The sequence below is a fragment of the Dipodomys merriami genome, unplaced genomic scaffold (assembly GCF_024711535.1).
Source record: "Dipodomys merriami isolate MVZ:Mamm:240054 unplaced genomic scaffold, mDipMer1.0.p SCAF_21, whole genome shotgun sequence".
Taxonomy (NCBI): domain Eukaryota; kingdom Metazoa; phylum Chordata; class Mammalia; order Rodentia; family Heteromyidae; genus Dipodomys; species Dipodomys merriami.
The window spans coordinates 6482952-6498868 of NW_027203493.1; the positions used below are offsets into that span (position 1 = coordinate 6482952).

General features: G+C 45.5%; 1 protein-coding gene across 1 annotated transcript in view; it reads right to left on the reverse strand.

The window, feature by feature from the left end:
• Positions 1–2548: 2548 nt before the first annotated feature.
• Ptprj (protein tyrosine phosphatase receptor type J) overlaps positions 2549–15917 on the reverse strand; it is a 168690-nt gene continuing 155321 nt past the window's right edge. Inside the window, exons 21-25 of the mRNA XM_070032324.1 lie at positions 15770–15904; positions 12001–12120; positions 9208–9368; positions 5285–5420; positions 2549–3053 (exon numbers count right to left, since the gene is read on the reverse strand). Coding sequence (XP_069888425.1) covers positions 2895–3053; positions 5285–5420; positions 9208–9368; positions 12001–12120; positions 15770–15904 — 711 coding nt within the window. The 3' untranslated portion in view covers positions 2549–2894. The remainder of the gene's footprint in view (positions 3054–5284; positions 5421–9207; positions 9369–12000; positions 12121–15769; positions 15905–15917) is intronic.

The window sequence follows — 15917 nt, forward strand, 5'->3', positions numbered from 1 at the left end:
CAGTTCCAGTTCATTCTTCCCGAGGGCTGGGACGCACCTCAGAAACATCTGTCCTCTGTCTCCAGCCCGCTCCAGCCTTAGGAGTCCCCCTTACGTACACACTCCGCGTCCCTAGCCACATCTGTGTCCCCCTCACCCCAGCCCAGACCCCCCCACGAGCACGCGTGGGGCCGGCCGGCCTGTCCACTGGGCATTCCAGGCCTCTCCGCACCAGCCTTGCTCTTGGGTTTGGAAATGCCACGAAGCCCCATGTTTCTGGACAGCTGCTCAAGCCCCGGGGAGCGGGGAGGGGGGGCTGTGCTTTGCATTTTTTTAATTACAGTATGTATATTTTTGCTTTAATCTTTTCAAGGACTCTTTTTAGGAGCAGGTTGTTTCCTCTGATTTCTGCCTGGCAGTGGGGCTGAGGAGACCCCCGTGGGACGGAACACAGGCAGTGGTCACCGTGCTTTCTGACACACTGGAGTGGGGGAGAGGGGGGCCGGGGGCCTCTGCACCCCGCTGTGCCCTCCCCCTGAGGTCGGCCTGCATTCACCGCAGACCCATGTGGTGAAGGTGCAGAAGCCATCGCCCACAGCCAGGGTCCTGCGCGGCTTCCCTGAGTCCCACCTGCAAAGCCAGCGACTCCCGACTCCCTCCCCCCCCCCCCCCCCCCCCCCCGTACACTCACACTCACACACACAGAAAGAGAGCGAGCGCAGGCGGGGCGCCCAGCCTGGCCACCCATCCTCATTGAAGAGCCGGGAAAACTTCTTCCTACCCAAGCATGGAAAAAAAAAATCAACAAAAAAGTGCAATTTCCATTTGAGACATAAAATTCTCCCCAACACAGGACACCACGGGACCTTTCCTCTGCATCCCTTCAGTACCTCACAGGGAAGGGGGGCACGCAGCTCTGCCTCTCCAAACCACATCCAGGGCTGTGAAAGTCCCCTGTGGCTGCCCCACCCCCCTCTCCCTAAGCTAGCCATTAACACACCCAGTCATCAAAGTGCCAGCGGCCAGGCGTCCGGAGACCACTCCCTCCCGACTACAGTGGCAGTGGCGTGGCGGCTGCCCCAAGCTTCCACGTCTAACGACCCGCACTTTCATGTCTCACAGGACAGGCCCGCAGTCCTGACGTCTCCAGAAGGATGGGTGACTGCAAGAAACGGCCACGTCTCTGTCATCCCCAGGGGATTCCTTCATAAGCCCTTGGATACACTTCATTGTCCATGGGAGAAGAAACTCAAACCTTCAAAAATATAACCTGAGCCACAATATAACGAGAAACAAATCCTTTCGTGTTAATGCCTTGAGAAGTTTACAGGTTATGTACCAATAAAATAAAATCCACATAAATTCTAAATGCTTGGTGACTATATCACCCAAAGCAAAAAAAAAATTTGTTTAATCTACATATTTCTTTTGTAAAAAAAAAAATCATAGTAATTACAGCAGCAGTATAGTGAAAAGGTTTTAAAAATAATTAATTACATCTTTGATACAAATCGAACTTTGTACACCTCAACTTATCAGAACAACTGTGGTGAGAGTTTAGTATTTCTATGTACAGTAGATGGCGGGAGGTTAAGTGTCACTGAAGAGAGAAGAAAGCCAGTGGACTTCGGAGGGGTAGGGTTAGTGTGACACTGAGCTCACCACTGGAATGTTCACAGATTGCCACGCTTTTTTAAAACACGCACACACACACGCACGCACGCACACACACAGTGTACACATGACACACACATACACACAGAAAACGCCAACCTGAGTAAAACATGACTAAAAACACAGAGCATCGTGAATCACTAAGTCACATATTGCACCTTTAAATAATCCTTCTTACCAAAAACAGCAATGAGAAAAAGGGGGAAGGGCAACAAAAAAAAAATGAGAAAGAGAAAGAGAGAGGCATAAGACTCGATGTCACCATGAACTCCTTCTGTTCCTGTTTCTCCCTTTCCCTCCAACCCCGACCCCCTACAGAAATTCTCACCCAACCAAAGGGCTGGGGGGGAACATAAGTTACAAAACAGAAGTCTTTGGAGAAAAGTAGGAGAAGGGGAAGGGAAGAAAAGTGTTACATGGAGGTGGGAGAAGGTGGCAGAGTGGGCAGAGAGAGAGAGAGAGAGAGAGAGAGAGAGAGAGAGAGAGAGAGAGAGAGAGAGAGAGAGAGAGAGAGAGAGAGAGAGAGAGAGAGGCCTCCTCTAATCAAATGGGAGGCTGGAATGTGACCAGCAGGCAGACCTCTGATGCTAAACTACTGTTTAAATATCCCATATATTCCAATTACGAGATTCGATACAAAAATAGAGATATCTACTGAGTTTTGCCTGTGGAAGCATTATTCAGAAAAAGGCACATGTTCAAATAGAAAACCCGTGCAGAAGGGGGCTCCGCGTGTGCCCCTCCCTACACAACATCCACCCACCCACGATGCAGTATTTTCCAGCGGTGAGATTCCAAGATACAGTAGGTAAAAATAGGCCTCTGATACTTCAAATATATCCAAAACACAACACAATCCTGGCTTTAGCGTGTGAATCATAGAAAATAGTTTAAAAAAAAAAAAAAAGAAAGGAAAAACAATTTTGAAGAAAGGGGGGAAAAAAGAAAAAGAAGGAAAATCCTAGAGCTCACTTTTCCTGGTTTTCCACAATTTTCAAGGGGAGAGGGGGGGAAGTGAACTCATCCCACTGGTGGGCAGAATTACAGCCAATCCATCGACGCCCACACACGAACCCTGGCAGCCCCGACTCCTCCACCTCCAGGGCTTAACACACTCGCTGGAAGATGGTTCTAACAGAACAGAACAAAGGACTAAGATTGGAGACAGGAGACTCGTGGGCACGGGCGTTTCCCTCGCGGTGGGGGGACGGGCTGCCTCATTCCCGGAAGAGGCAGGACCGCTACGCGATGTAGCCATTTGTCTTTCCAAACATGCTCACAGGCTCCAGGTTTTCATAGATTGTCATCGCTGTGGTGTTCTGGTAGATGAGATCCACCTTTGAGTCTTTCTGGGCTCTGATGATGTCCAAAACACACTGGTTGAGGAAAACATACTGGTCCTGGTAAGAAAGAGAAAAAGAGAGAGTATATAGGCACAGGTCCCAAGCATGCGCAGGCAAAATCATTTTAAACTCAGCGCCAGTACCACCATTCAAACTGGTTTGCCCAACCAGCAAACAGCAAAGTTCACAGAGGTGAAAAACATTCTGGTGGAATCTGGAATCCCACACAGGATTTCTTCCTCAGTGAACCTCAACCTGAGGCGTACCCGCTCACTTTCCCTCTCAAGGACACGGCAGCATCTTGGGGAAGGAAGAAGAAAGGTCTAGAGGAACATAATGCACAAAATGTTCAGATGGTAAAATATCCCAGCATGATTTTCTTGACCTAGGAGGAGCAAAGAGTAAACTGTATTTTTCCTCAGAGGAGATTCAGGCAGGAAAATCAGCAGGTAATTATTTAAAAAACAAGAAGGAGCTCACACCTAGTTACATGGGAGGCAGAGAGCCAAAGGATCACAACTGGAGGCCAAGGGGCAGGGAGAGAGTCATGAGACCCCCCCCCTCCCATTTCAGCCAATAAAAAGCCAGGCATGGTGTCACACACCTGTTGTCCTAGCTATTCGGAAAGTATAAAGAGAAGGATGGCAGTACAGACAGGCCCAGGCATATACTTGAGACCTTATTTGAAAAATAAAGAAAGCAAGAAATGCTGGGACCATGGCTCAGATGGTATACCACCAACCTACCTAGCAAGCATGAACTCCAGAGTTCAAACCCCAGTGCTACATATATATATATATAGTAATATATATATATATATATATATATATATATATAATGTTAGAGAGAGAGTGGGTACAGATACAAATATGTAACTTTGTGTTGTAAGAAAAACAACTTCCTACATTCACATTACATGTGAACCAGAATCCCCTTTTTCTTTCCCAAATGTTCTGCATAAGTGCATGCAAGCATGTCTGCAGATATACACAAACGTGTTCCCAATGACATAATGCCAACTACCTCAGGAAGAGGAATTCAAGAAGAAAAAATAAAAGAGAAAAAAATACGTTCTGTGGAGTCCTGTATCAAAACTTTAACATGACAAAGGATTGCCTTCAAGGTATCAAGAGATGAGAAAAACATTGCAGGCTGTTTCTCTGAGAGCAGAAAAGATGGTGAGCCTGCTATTCTGGGCAGTCACAGCAGAGAAATGAGCCTCTCTCCTCTAACCATCCCTCTGAATCAAACCAGCAGTTTACACCCCCTCCCACAACACACCGTGTACCCAAACCTCAACAACACTCCCTGACAATGAAACAACACAGCACCTACTCAGAAGCTATGAACTGGGCAGGGCAACTGCCTGACACAAAATCAGCATTCTGCCTTCATCCTGGTATGGAAGCTACTGCTCAGCATATTTGGAAAATACTTCCAGGAAGACAAATCCAACAGTCTCATAGATATCACACTGTGCCACACAGGCATCTTCTCCATCTACCAGCCATCAACAGGCTGGATAAATGATTGAAGCAGAATGATGCCATTGGCTAATGTCTATTTCGTTAGCTTCTTTAAAGATGATCGAACCAGAGCCCCGTATGATGGCTTACACCTGTAATCCCAACTCCCTCCAGAGGTAGAGATGAGGAGGACTGCAATTTGAGGCCCGTTCAAGCATAAAGATAGTGAGAGTCCTATAGCCCAACAAACAAGATGGGTGTGGAGGCTCACATCTGTAATGCTATTTTTGTGATAGACCAGAAGGAAAAGATGATCACCTGAGGCCAGTGACAGGCAAAAAGTGCAACACCCTAATTAAAAAAAAATAAATAACTACAGGGTGTGGACAGGACTCTGTGAGTAGCTGAAATCCTGGACCTGCCTAGCACGCAGCAGGCCCTAAGCTCAAACTCGCCAAAAACTTAAAAAAAAAAAAAAAAAAAAAAAAAAGGTAGAGGAATAAAGATGGTGAGACCTTCACAAAAATCCAAGAGGGGAAAAACACCAATTTTATGAGCTTATAACCTGGAAACCAAAGTTCAGCGATGTTTGAAGCTGACTGGGCAAGTCTGAGACAGCCAGGTACATCAGCCTGGTGCTGCAGCCTCTGCCCGCCAGGCCACTGCACTCCAACTCCATCCAGGATCTGTGAAGATCCAGTGTTACCTCACAGCCAAGGCCAGAGCGACCTGGACAGGTGGAATGTTTTAACCCAGGGATGCCACCACCCCATGCAAGCTTTCAGAAGCAGGCACAAACCCAACCCCCCCTGGCGGGCTCACCTCTGTCTGCACCATCAGAGGTCTGTGCATGCGGAGATCATACACAATCCCGTACACATCCACCGTGTTCTCATTCTCTATCTGATAGATGAGGCGATCGATGGCCATGAAAGTGCCCGTCCTTCCCACTCCGGCACTGGAAGAAAGAGAAACAAGCATATCACCACAGTGGCCTCCACCCTGGACCTCTCGGACTCCCCCACTGGTCCCTACACCTGCATTTCTCCACCAGCTCCAACAGCCAGCATCTGCAGACACCTACTTGGCTCAAATTTCAGTAAGCACAGCTGCGCTGGCGTGGAGCCAGCACTTCTTACACTGAAGGGCTTCCAGGTGCGGTGTCATCATTTCCTTCCTCATAGCAACTACGCCTCTCCTGTATTCTGCACAAAACCAGTTTCCTCCACTTTCAGACTAACATCTTAACAGTTCTAGAGTAAGCACTAGACACAGGCTTTGTGTCCAGCGTGGCTGACCAGCCCCCTGCAGCATAAAGGCAGCAGCAATGGGTTTAGGAGCCGTTCTTCCAATGGCTACTGAGGGTTAACGCTGTGTAGCAGCCATGAGAGAGGAGATGACACAACATAATGTTGGTGACACAAACGTATCAGCAGACAATATTTTATGCCTATTATTAGCGTATAAAAATGCTGGGTGAAGTGGTGCACACCTGTAATCCTAGCTACTCAGGAGGCTGAGTTCTGAGGATCGAGTTCAAAACTAGCCCAGGCAGAAAAGCCCATGAGATTCTTTTCCTTTTTATTTTGTATATATTTTGTATTGTTAAAAATACTGTACAGAAAACAAGGATTATACTGTGGGGGAGGGACATACAAAGCAACAAAGAAATATCTTATAAATATGTTAGAAACAATCGCAAGAAAGAAAAAACATTTGAGTCCTTATCTTGGGGTTCATTTCGCCTAACATAAACTTATCTGACCGCTTCTGCTTGTCTCAGACATATTCCTGTTTTCACTGTATTTGATGTTGGTATAATTTGTGGAGGGGAAGGAAAAAAACAAATTGTTTAAATAGGGATACCGGTGGACCCATTGCAACAATGAGATGTACAAGACGTTATGTTGAAAAACAAACTTTCCATCTTTGGCCGAGGTGGGGAAGGAAGGCGGGGAGGGGGGCATAGGAAGGGATGGTAAGGGGAAACAAAGGAGGAGGCAATAATGCTTGATAAGAAAAGCACTCATTACCTTACTCATGTAATTGTAACCCCTCTGTACGGTATTTTCACAATAAAAAAAAAAAGCACTGTACAAAGGAGTTACAGTTACATGAGTAAGGTAATGAGTCCATTTCCTATCAAGTATTATTACCTCCTCCTTTGTTTTTCCCCTACAATCCCTTCCCTCCCCACCTCCCCAACTCCTCCCTCCCCCACAAGTTGTAAAGTTTGTTTTCAACATAGTGTATTGTACATCTCATTGTTACAATAGGTCAACTTGGATCCCTATTTCAGCTTTCTGTTATTTCCTTTCCCCTCCCCAAATTAGAAAAATGTATATACAAGATGCAGGGCACCGACATCAAATACAATGAAAACAGGGTATGTTATACCATGGGGGAAGAACATACAAAAGAAACAAAAAAAAAATCACATGGTACATTATAGATACATTAAAAACAACAGCAAGAAAGATAAAAACACTTGTGTCCCTATCTTGGGGATCATTTCACTTAGAATCATCTTATATGGTCATATGTACATAGTTTTTTACCTTTTCTGCTTGTCCTAGCCATATACTAGTTATTGCAAATAAAGGAAACTATGGGGACCTATGTTTCTTTGGGTCTGGCTTACTTCACTTAATGTAATTTTTTCCAAGTCTTTCAATTTCCTAACAAATGGGGCAATGTCATTCCATTGTGTACATATATCACATTTTCTTGATCCAGTCATCTACTGAGGGGCATCTAGGTTGGTTCCATTTCTTAGCTATCATAAATAATGCTACAATAAACATAGTAGTGCTGCTAGCTTTAGTATGGTTTTGTTTGTGATCATTTGGTTAATGCCCAAAAGTGGGATTGCTGGGTCATAGGGGAACTCTATGTGGAGTCTTTTGAGGAACCTCCCTATTGCTTTCCAAAGCAGTTGAACAAGTTTACACTCCCACCAACAATGCAGTAGGGTTCCCTTTTGGCCACATCCCCTCCAGCATCTGTCATTATTAGATTTCTTGATTATAGCCATTCTAACTGGGGAGAGGTAGAATCTCAATTTTTTTTGTTTGTTGCTATTCGTGATGTTTTTGTCGGTCGGTCGTGGGGCTTGAACTCTGGGCCTGGGTACTGTCCCTCAGCTCTTCAGCTCAAGGCTAGCACTCTACCACTTGAGCCACAGCGCCACTTCTGGTTTTCTGAGAGGTTTATTCGAGATAAGAGTCTCAACAGGGCTAGGCACTGTGGCTCACACCTGTAATCCTAGTACTCAGGAGGCTGAGATCTGAGGATCACAGTACAAAGCCAGCCTGGGCAGCAAAGTCCGTGAGACTCTTATCTCCAATACCCCACCAGAAAACAGGAAGTGGTGCTGTGGCTCAACTGGTAGAGCACTAGCCTTGAGTTGAAGAGCTGAGGGACAGCTCCCAGGCCCAGAGTTCAAGTCCCAGGACCAACCAAAAAAAAAAGTCTCACAGACTTTTCCTGCCCAGGCTAGCTTTGAACCATGATCCTCAGATCTCAGCCTCCTGAGTAGCTAGGATTACAAGCATGAGCCACCAGCACCCAGCTTCAATGCTGTTTTGATTTGCATTTCTTTTATGGCTAGAGAAGTTGAGCATTTCTTCATGTATCTATTGGCCATTCTTATTTCCTCTTCAGAGAAATCTCTCTTTAAATATTTAGCCCATTTATTAATCACGCAATTGTTTGAGGATCTGTTGTTGGGGGATTTAATTTTTTGAGTTCTAAGTATATTTTAGATATGAGACCCTTGTCCATTGTATGGCTAGTGAAGATCTTCTCCCAATGCATGGGCTTTTCTATTGATTTTGCTAGCTATGTCCTTTGCCATGCAAAAGCTCTGCAGTTTCATGCAATCCCATTTGTCCAACCTTTCTTTGATTTGTTGTGTTTCAGGGTCTTTATTAAGAAAATTTCTGCCTGTGCCAAACAACCCTAAAGTTTCTCCTAGTCTTTCCTGTAATGTTTTCACGGTGTCTGCTCTGACTTCGAGGTCTTTGACCCATTTGGAGTTGATTCTGGTTCAGGGTGCTATATAAGGATCTAGCTTTAATTTTGTTCAGGTGTTTAACCAATTTTGCCAGCACCATTTACTGAAGAGGCTCTCTTTGTTACTTTTTCTTTTTTGGCTCCCTTATTGAAGATTAGGTAGCTATAGGTCTGTGGGTTCATTTCTGGGTCTTCAATTCTATTCCATTGGTCCTCAGGTCTGTTCTTGTGCCAGTACCAAGCTGTTCTGATGACTCAGGTCTGTTCTTGTGCCAGTACCAAGCTGTTCTGATTACTATGGAAGCCCCTGAGATTCTTATCTCCAACGAACCACCAAAAAGCTGAAAGTGGAGCCTTGGCTCAAGTGATAGAGCATGAGTCATGAACAAAAAAAGTGAAGGGGAAGTCCCAGGCTCTGAATTCAAACCCGACTACTAACATCAAAAAAAGGCAATAGCATACAGTTTAAATAATAAACACAAGTGGGTGTGGCTAAGTTTGAAGGAGAGTCTATCTACAAAAACAAGCAGCTAACCCAATTTGGTCCACAGGCTCTAGTTTGCCAACTCCTGCTGTAGAATCTTGGGGCATAGGGCTTGGCGTGTGATCTCCTATGCAAACCTTTCTTGATGCTCCAAAGGGCTACTGCATTGCTTTTGATGACATGTTAATAATCAACATATCCAAAATCGTTACACGCGCACTCACACAGGCAACTTGCCAACACATACCTGCAGTGCACCAGAATGGGGGACTCCGGGGGACTCTGCTTCATGTAGTCTCGGACCAGGTAGCGGAAGGTGATGAGCAGGTCAGTGGTATCTGGAACGCCATGGTCGGGCCAGGAGGTGAAATGGAACTGGCGCAGAAGGTGGGTCTCACTTGTCTGGATCTAGAAGCCAAGGGAGGGGTGAGATTAGAGGCACGGGCACCTCAGCACCCCAAAGGTGAGGGAAATGGAGCACTGGGGTGGGGAGGAGACAGGCAAAAACACAGAAAACTCCTCACTGCCAGTATTAGCATATGTCAGCGGTACAAAGGGGTTTCCTTGTGACCTTACATGCGCATCACTAGCACTCTAGCACTCTTTCTCATTCCCTGCTCCCCACCTTCTAAAGACCACACCGTTTTGTACATATTTCCTCATTCAATTTCCCCATCATCATCTCCTCCCTCTTCCCTTCCACTGGTTCCCATGCCCAAACAGTTCCGCACCCCTTCTTTTACACTCATCTCATTTGGGTTTTTAGGTCTAGGCTCTAAGGGCAAGAGGATATGAGTCATGTGTCTTCCTCAGCCTAGCTTATATTGCTTCACGTGCGTTTCGACCATGGTCCAGCAAACAGTGTCATTTCTTTCTTCTTCATGGCTGAGTAAGACTCCGAGGCGAATAAGCCACATTTTCCTCACCCACTAATCAGCCGATGGACACCTGGGTAGCTCCACCGTCCGGCTATTGTGACCAGTGCAGTCATGAGCTGGAGCACAAGTTGACTGACATTCCTCCAGATGTACACCCACCATGGGATCAGGGGTCACTTGGTGGTTCTACTGTTCATTTTTTTGAGTACCCCCACACCGGTTTGCACAGCGGCTGTACCGGGCACTTGTCTACAGCTGGAAATCAGAACACTTTACAGGTGCACAGAAGCTCTGCAGTGTTTGCACACACCCCACCTTGTTCACAAATCCTCATTACCAGTCTGGGAAAGAGGGTTTGACATCCCCTTCAAGGACACAGGAGTGGAGGGTCAGAGACATACAGGATGACTTCCCCAATACTCCAGATGTATGCCCAGGCTTGGATTTTGAGTTCAGATCCCTTTCCTTCCCAAGTTCCAAGCCAGTAATGGTCTTGAACCCTCAACCCTGAACCTCCTGAATGCTTCATAGACCCAGCTAAGCCAAACCAAAATAGCTTAACAGAAGCATCAAGACCGCTGTATCTATTTCCAGGCTTTTTTTTTTAATGGACTATTTTTTGTTTGAAGTCAGGTCCTCACATTTGCTCAGTTTGCTTGCTCAGCTGATGCTCTACCACTTGAGCCACACATGCATCCCAGCTTTTTCTGGTTATTTTGGAGACAGACTTTTCTGCCCTGGCGAGATTCAAACCTGGATGATGACTTCCAGATAATAAGAGCCTCCTAAGTAGCTAGGATGATGGGGTGAATGACTTCACCCAGCTCTTTTATGCACTATTAATAAATGTGCGTAAAACATTGTCTCCCAATAAGTTTGTTTGAATCACCAAGGTTACACCCTAACATTTCCTCATGACTACAGTCACCCCTCACTGTTTATTAAGAATAGCTCCAGCACCCACCAGATATACAAATCTGTGGATGTCCAGGTCCCCTGAGTAAATTGGTATTTGCCACAGGATGTGGCAGTTAGTGACAGGCACATATATGTCAGCATATACTAGAAAGCTGGGGGGGGGGGGGGGTGGCGAGGAGACTGCTCCTAAGCCTGTGTAAGAACTCCACATTTGTTCACAGGACATTCTTGTATGTCCCCATCACTAATCATCTCATGCCTATACTTTAAACCATCTCTAAGTTACTCACAACAGCTAATAGAATGTCCAATCTATGAGAGCAGCTGCTGTGCTCTATCACCAAGGAAACCATGACCAGAAAAAGAAGCTGGACCGTGTTCAATACAGACACAGTATTTGTTTGGAATATTTTCAATCTCAGGGTGACTGAGTCCACAGACATGGGACCCAGGGAGGAGAGACTGCACACATAGTCTACATGCCAGTCCTAAGAGCTGAAGCAATGATACGGGGCGCAAATAAGTCATGGTTTACTTACACTCCAGAAGCTAGATATGGGCATGGCTTCTGAGCTTCACCTCTGTTAAACACAAAGCTGAGCCAGGCATCAGTGGCTCACACCTGTAATCCTAGCTACTCAGGAGGCTGAAATGAGAGGATCTCAGTTCAAAGCAAGACAAGGCAGGTAAGTCCATGAGACTCTAACTACCAAAACAAAAAGCTAGAAGTGGTTCCAGTGGTAGAGTGCCAGCCTTGTGCAAAAACAGCTCAGTGCCTGGGCCCTGAGTTCAAAGCCCAAGGACCCACACTAGGGGGGAAAAAAAAAAACCACCCCAATACATGAACTGGACTTCCCATCTCAGAATGCCTTCACAGTGTAAGGCAGACTTTGGAGGGGACTAGAGATGCCCTGAAATCAGGTTACGCAGCTCTCTCCCACTCCCTTAGTCCAACAGCCTCAGATGGTGACAAAACTCTACAAGCAAGTCACCTGCAAGGAGAAGGAAAGGAAAAGGGCACTGCTGCCAAGCCCTGCTCTTCAGATGCATCTCATTCAGGAATGTCTTAGAACAGTTCCCTCAAGGGAGTCAAGCTAAGAGGCCACCTTAGAGTCTCCGCAATACTGAATTGTTAACTCCATAAAGCATGCTTTGGGTACAGGGAAGATTATTAGTTACTCTCCATGTCACTCCCAACAGCCAGTCTTTGCCTAAGATCCACCTTCTTTGTGCTCTTCACTTACATTTTTCACAGTGAAATCTCTGATGGTCCATTCTGGAAGAACAACTTCTGTGGTCATCGTCACAGTGATGTCCCCATAGTCCTGGGCCTGCTTGGACGGCCAGTACTCCTCACACTTGGTCTGCAATACAAGTGCGTGTTTATGGAACACTCGGATCTCACACCCACCTCCACAATGGACTCGAAAGGAGGACCAGGCAATGAAAACCAGCAGCAAGGCCCCAGCGGGCCCTCCTCTGGGTTCTGTTTACCCTTAGAATCATTTATCTGTTTCTTACAGTTCTAGCAATTCTACAATTCTTTTCAAATTGGGAGCTTTCCCGTGGAAACTCAAGATTCTCTTAAAAAGTAAGAAAATATACAGGAGGCAGTGCCTCATGTTTGTAATCCTGGCTACTTGCAAGACAGATATTGGGAGGATCCCAGTTCAAGGCCAGTCTGGACAAGAAGTTAAGAACAGGGCAGATGTGATGGGTCACGCCTATAATCTTGAGAGCCCCTCGAGTAGCTGTGCCAAAACCATACATAGGAAAGAATGTCTCCAGTCTACCCAGAACCCCATACAACTAGAAGAAATGAACAGATCTCCCAGTACCTTCAGACATGAACTATTCGCAGAAAGTACACATGCGTGTACATGCGCACACGCATACACACACAGTCACAAGTACACACATGAAATGATCAAATTAAATCACTTGAGGATCCCAAACTTTGATAAAGCTGATGAGCAAATCTGAGAACAATTGCTAAGAACATCTGAATATCCTTCCTGCAGAAGACACACAGACAACATTTCCCAGGGCAGGTGTTCCCTGAAGATAGTCTCAAACTTTGACTGATTAACTGGCTTGAGAGACCTGTTTTGTGTTAAACATAGAAGCCTGGATCTCCTCCACCAGAAATGGCTGTGGCTGGAAATCAGTTTTCTTTGGTTTTTGTGCTTATGACCAAGGTGTCTAGACCACAGCTCCCAAGAACCCGGGACACACTCAGACGGTTGGAGTTTAGCAATCACTTTGTGAGCAAGTTCTCTGAGCTCTCTGAGCCTGTTCCTCTCTCTATGAAGTACTGATACTACCTCCCCGGAGTAACATAGGAAAGGAGTAACAAATATGGGGTATCACACATAGAAAATGCTCTGGCAGGAAGTGGTGCTGTGGCTCAAGCGGTAGAGCGCTCGCCTTGAGCTGAAGAGCTGAGGGATATTGCCCAAGCCCAGAGTTCAAGCCCCACGACCAACCAAAAAACAAAAACAAAAAACAACTAAAGTTTGCCTGGCACTGGTAGCTCAAGCCTGTAATCCTAGCTACTCAGGAGGCTGAGATCTGAGAATCACAGTTCAAAGCCAACCCAGGCAAGAAAGTCCGTGAGTCTCTTATCTCCAATAAACCACTAGAAAACTGGAAGTGGCGCTGTGGCTCAAGCAGTAGAGCGCTCACCTTGAGCTGAAGAGCGCAAGGACAGCACACAAGCCCAGAGTTCAAGCCCTATGACCAACCAAAAAAAAAATCCTTGACACCCCTCTAAGTTCTCCCTGGAATCCAGAATAAAAGATGAGCAAGGGTGTTTGTGCACACAGTCAACCACCACATTTTCATTTGTCTGGCTGATAGTTGTGAGAAAGAAGGTCCCAAGTACAAGGCCCTGGCACAAGGGCAGAGCCCACCCTCCAGGTCCTGCCATTGATGACTGCTCCACTGGACTCCTCTGCCATCCCCACCCTCGCCCGGGACCCCATCACACTTGGGGCTGGATGAACATCCGCTCAGTTGACAAAAATAACAAACATTAAAGGAAGTGAAGTTGCCAGGTTCCTGACACCACCTAGGACATCCTGGACAAGAGTGATCAGATCACCTGCAAACTGAGAAAGGCACTTCTCAGCCAGATGCCAGTGGCTCGTGCCTGTAATCCCACCTCCTCAGAAAGCTTACATCTGAGGACCATGGTTTGAAGGCGATTCAGACAGAGAAGTCTGAGAGACTCTTATCCTCCAATTAGCCAGCAAAAAGCCAGAGTAGAAGCATGGCTCAAGTAAGTAGTAGAGCACAGGCCTTCAGCAAAAGTGAAAGTGAGAGACCGGAGCTCCAGCCTCACTATCAGCAACCAAAACAAAACAAAAAAAAAGAACTTACAGTGAGTCAGAATCATCCTCCAGGTGATTCTGATAGACAAGTGTGAGAGCCACTAGCTTAAGAAATTAATGAGATCGCTCAAGAAACAAATCTATATTTTTTTAAACTTCATGTGAGATGTAGCTCACTGTGCTTAGCATGTGCAAGGCTCTGGGCTCAATCCTCTGTGATTATACTATGTCATATCATATATAATAAGCATTTTATTCTATGCATATATATATTAGGTCCTGTAACTATTATACTGTACTGTTGTTGTTCATATGCATGGAGCAATATTAAGTCACGCTCCTCAGGCACGATTTTTTTTTTTTCTTTCAGCTGTGGGACTTGGGGCCAGGGCTCTATCCTTGAGCCTCTTTGTGCTCAAGGTTAGCACTCTACCACTTGAGCCATTGAACTGCTTCCAGTTTTTGAGTGGTTAATTAGAGATAAGAGTCTCACAAGGACTTTTCTTCCCAGGCTAGCTTCGAACAATAATCTTCAGATCTCAGCCTTCTGAGTAGCTAGGATTATAGGCATGAGCCACCAGCGCCCCGCTGGAACTTCTTAGTTTAAACATGTCTTTTTCTGTTCTCTTCACACCTATTAGTAGGGTTTTATTACTGGACAGAAGGTTGTCTTCGGTGGAAATGGCAGAGAGAAGCCAGGCCACACATGGGAGAGGGACTGCTGAGAGTCATGCAGGAGTTAAGTCTAGATTTTACTTGCAGAAAAGGGTTGGTTTCTAAAAACTAAGTATGAAAGTCACCAAGTGGCAGAACCTGCCCAGTTGGAGATTTCCAAGCCAGAGCTGAGGACGCACATGGCTAGCTGGCCAGCAGCACCTTGGTCTGACCTACCCCAGCTCCTGCTACATCCACTCCACCACAGAGAGGAATAGAAGACACTGAAATTCGTCCTCAAAGGATCATAAAAACAGAATAATTTTCTTAAGATTTCTTTTTTTTTTAATGTTTATGGGAGGAAAAAGAAAGTAAACTTCTCAGAAGATACTAACACTCTGGAGGAGTGTTTTCTAAATTAGCAAATAGAGACCATCGGCTGTAATCCTAGCTGTTCAGGAGGTTAAGATCCAGAGGATTATAGTTTGAGGCCAGCTCATAGTTTGGTGATTCCATCTCCAAACCAGCAAAAGGAAGAGCTAGAGGCCTGGCTCAAATGGTACAGGACCTGTTTAAGAAGTGCAAGTTTGAGTTCAAACTCCAGGACCATCAAAAATTTTTAAAAAGGCAAATAAATGAACACTCAGGAGACTGAAGTAGGAAAGTCACAAATTCTAGGTCAGCCTCAACTACATAATAATACTCTAAGTCTCAAAAAAAAATAGCAGGGCACCAGTGGCTCACATGTGTGATCCTTAACTATTCAGGAAGATGAGATGTGAGGAACACTACCAGCAGGAAAATCTATGAGTCCAATTAATCACCAAAAAGCTGGAAGTGGAGCCATGACTCAAGTCATAGAGCACCAGCTTTGAGCAAAAAGCTAAGGGACAGAACCCAGACTCTGAGTTCAAGTCCAATAACCAGTATAAAAATAAGTAAACAAATAAAACAGGTATTAAGATACTCCTTCAAACCACAATTTAAAAAACTAATTAATTAAATTTATGTTTTAAAATGTACTTACCCTCCCTTGTTCAACACATTTGGTCAACATAACAATAGCATATACATTTTTCTCCCAAACCATTCGCCAAAAATCTTTCAAAGTGTTGGGCAAAGGTCCTTGCGTGGCAATAAAATCTTTCTTGGAATGGTAGCCCTGAAAACAAAAC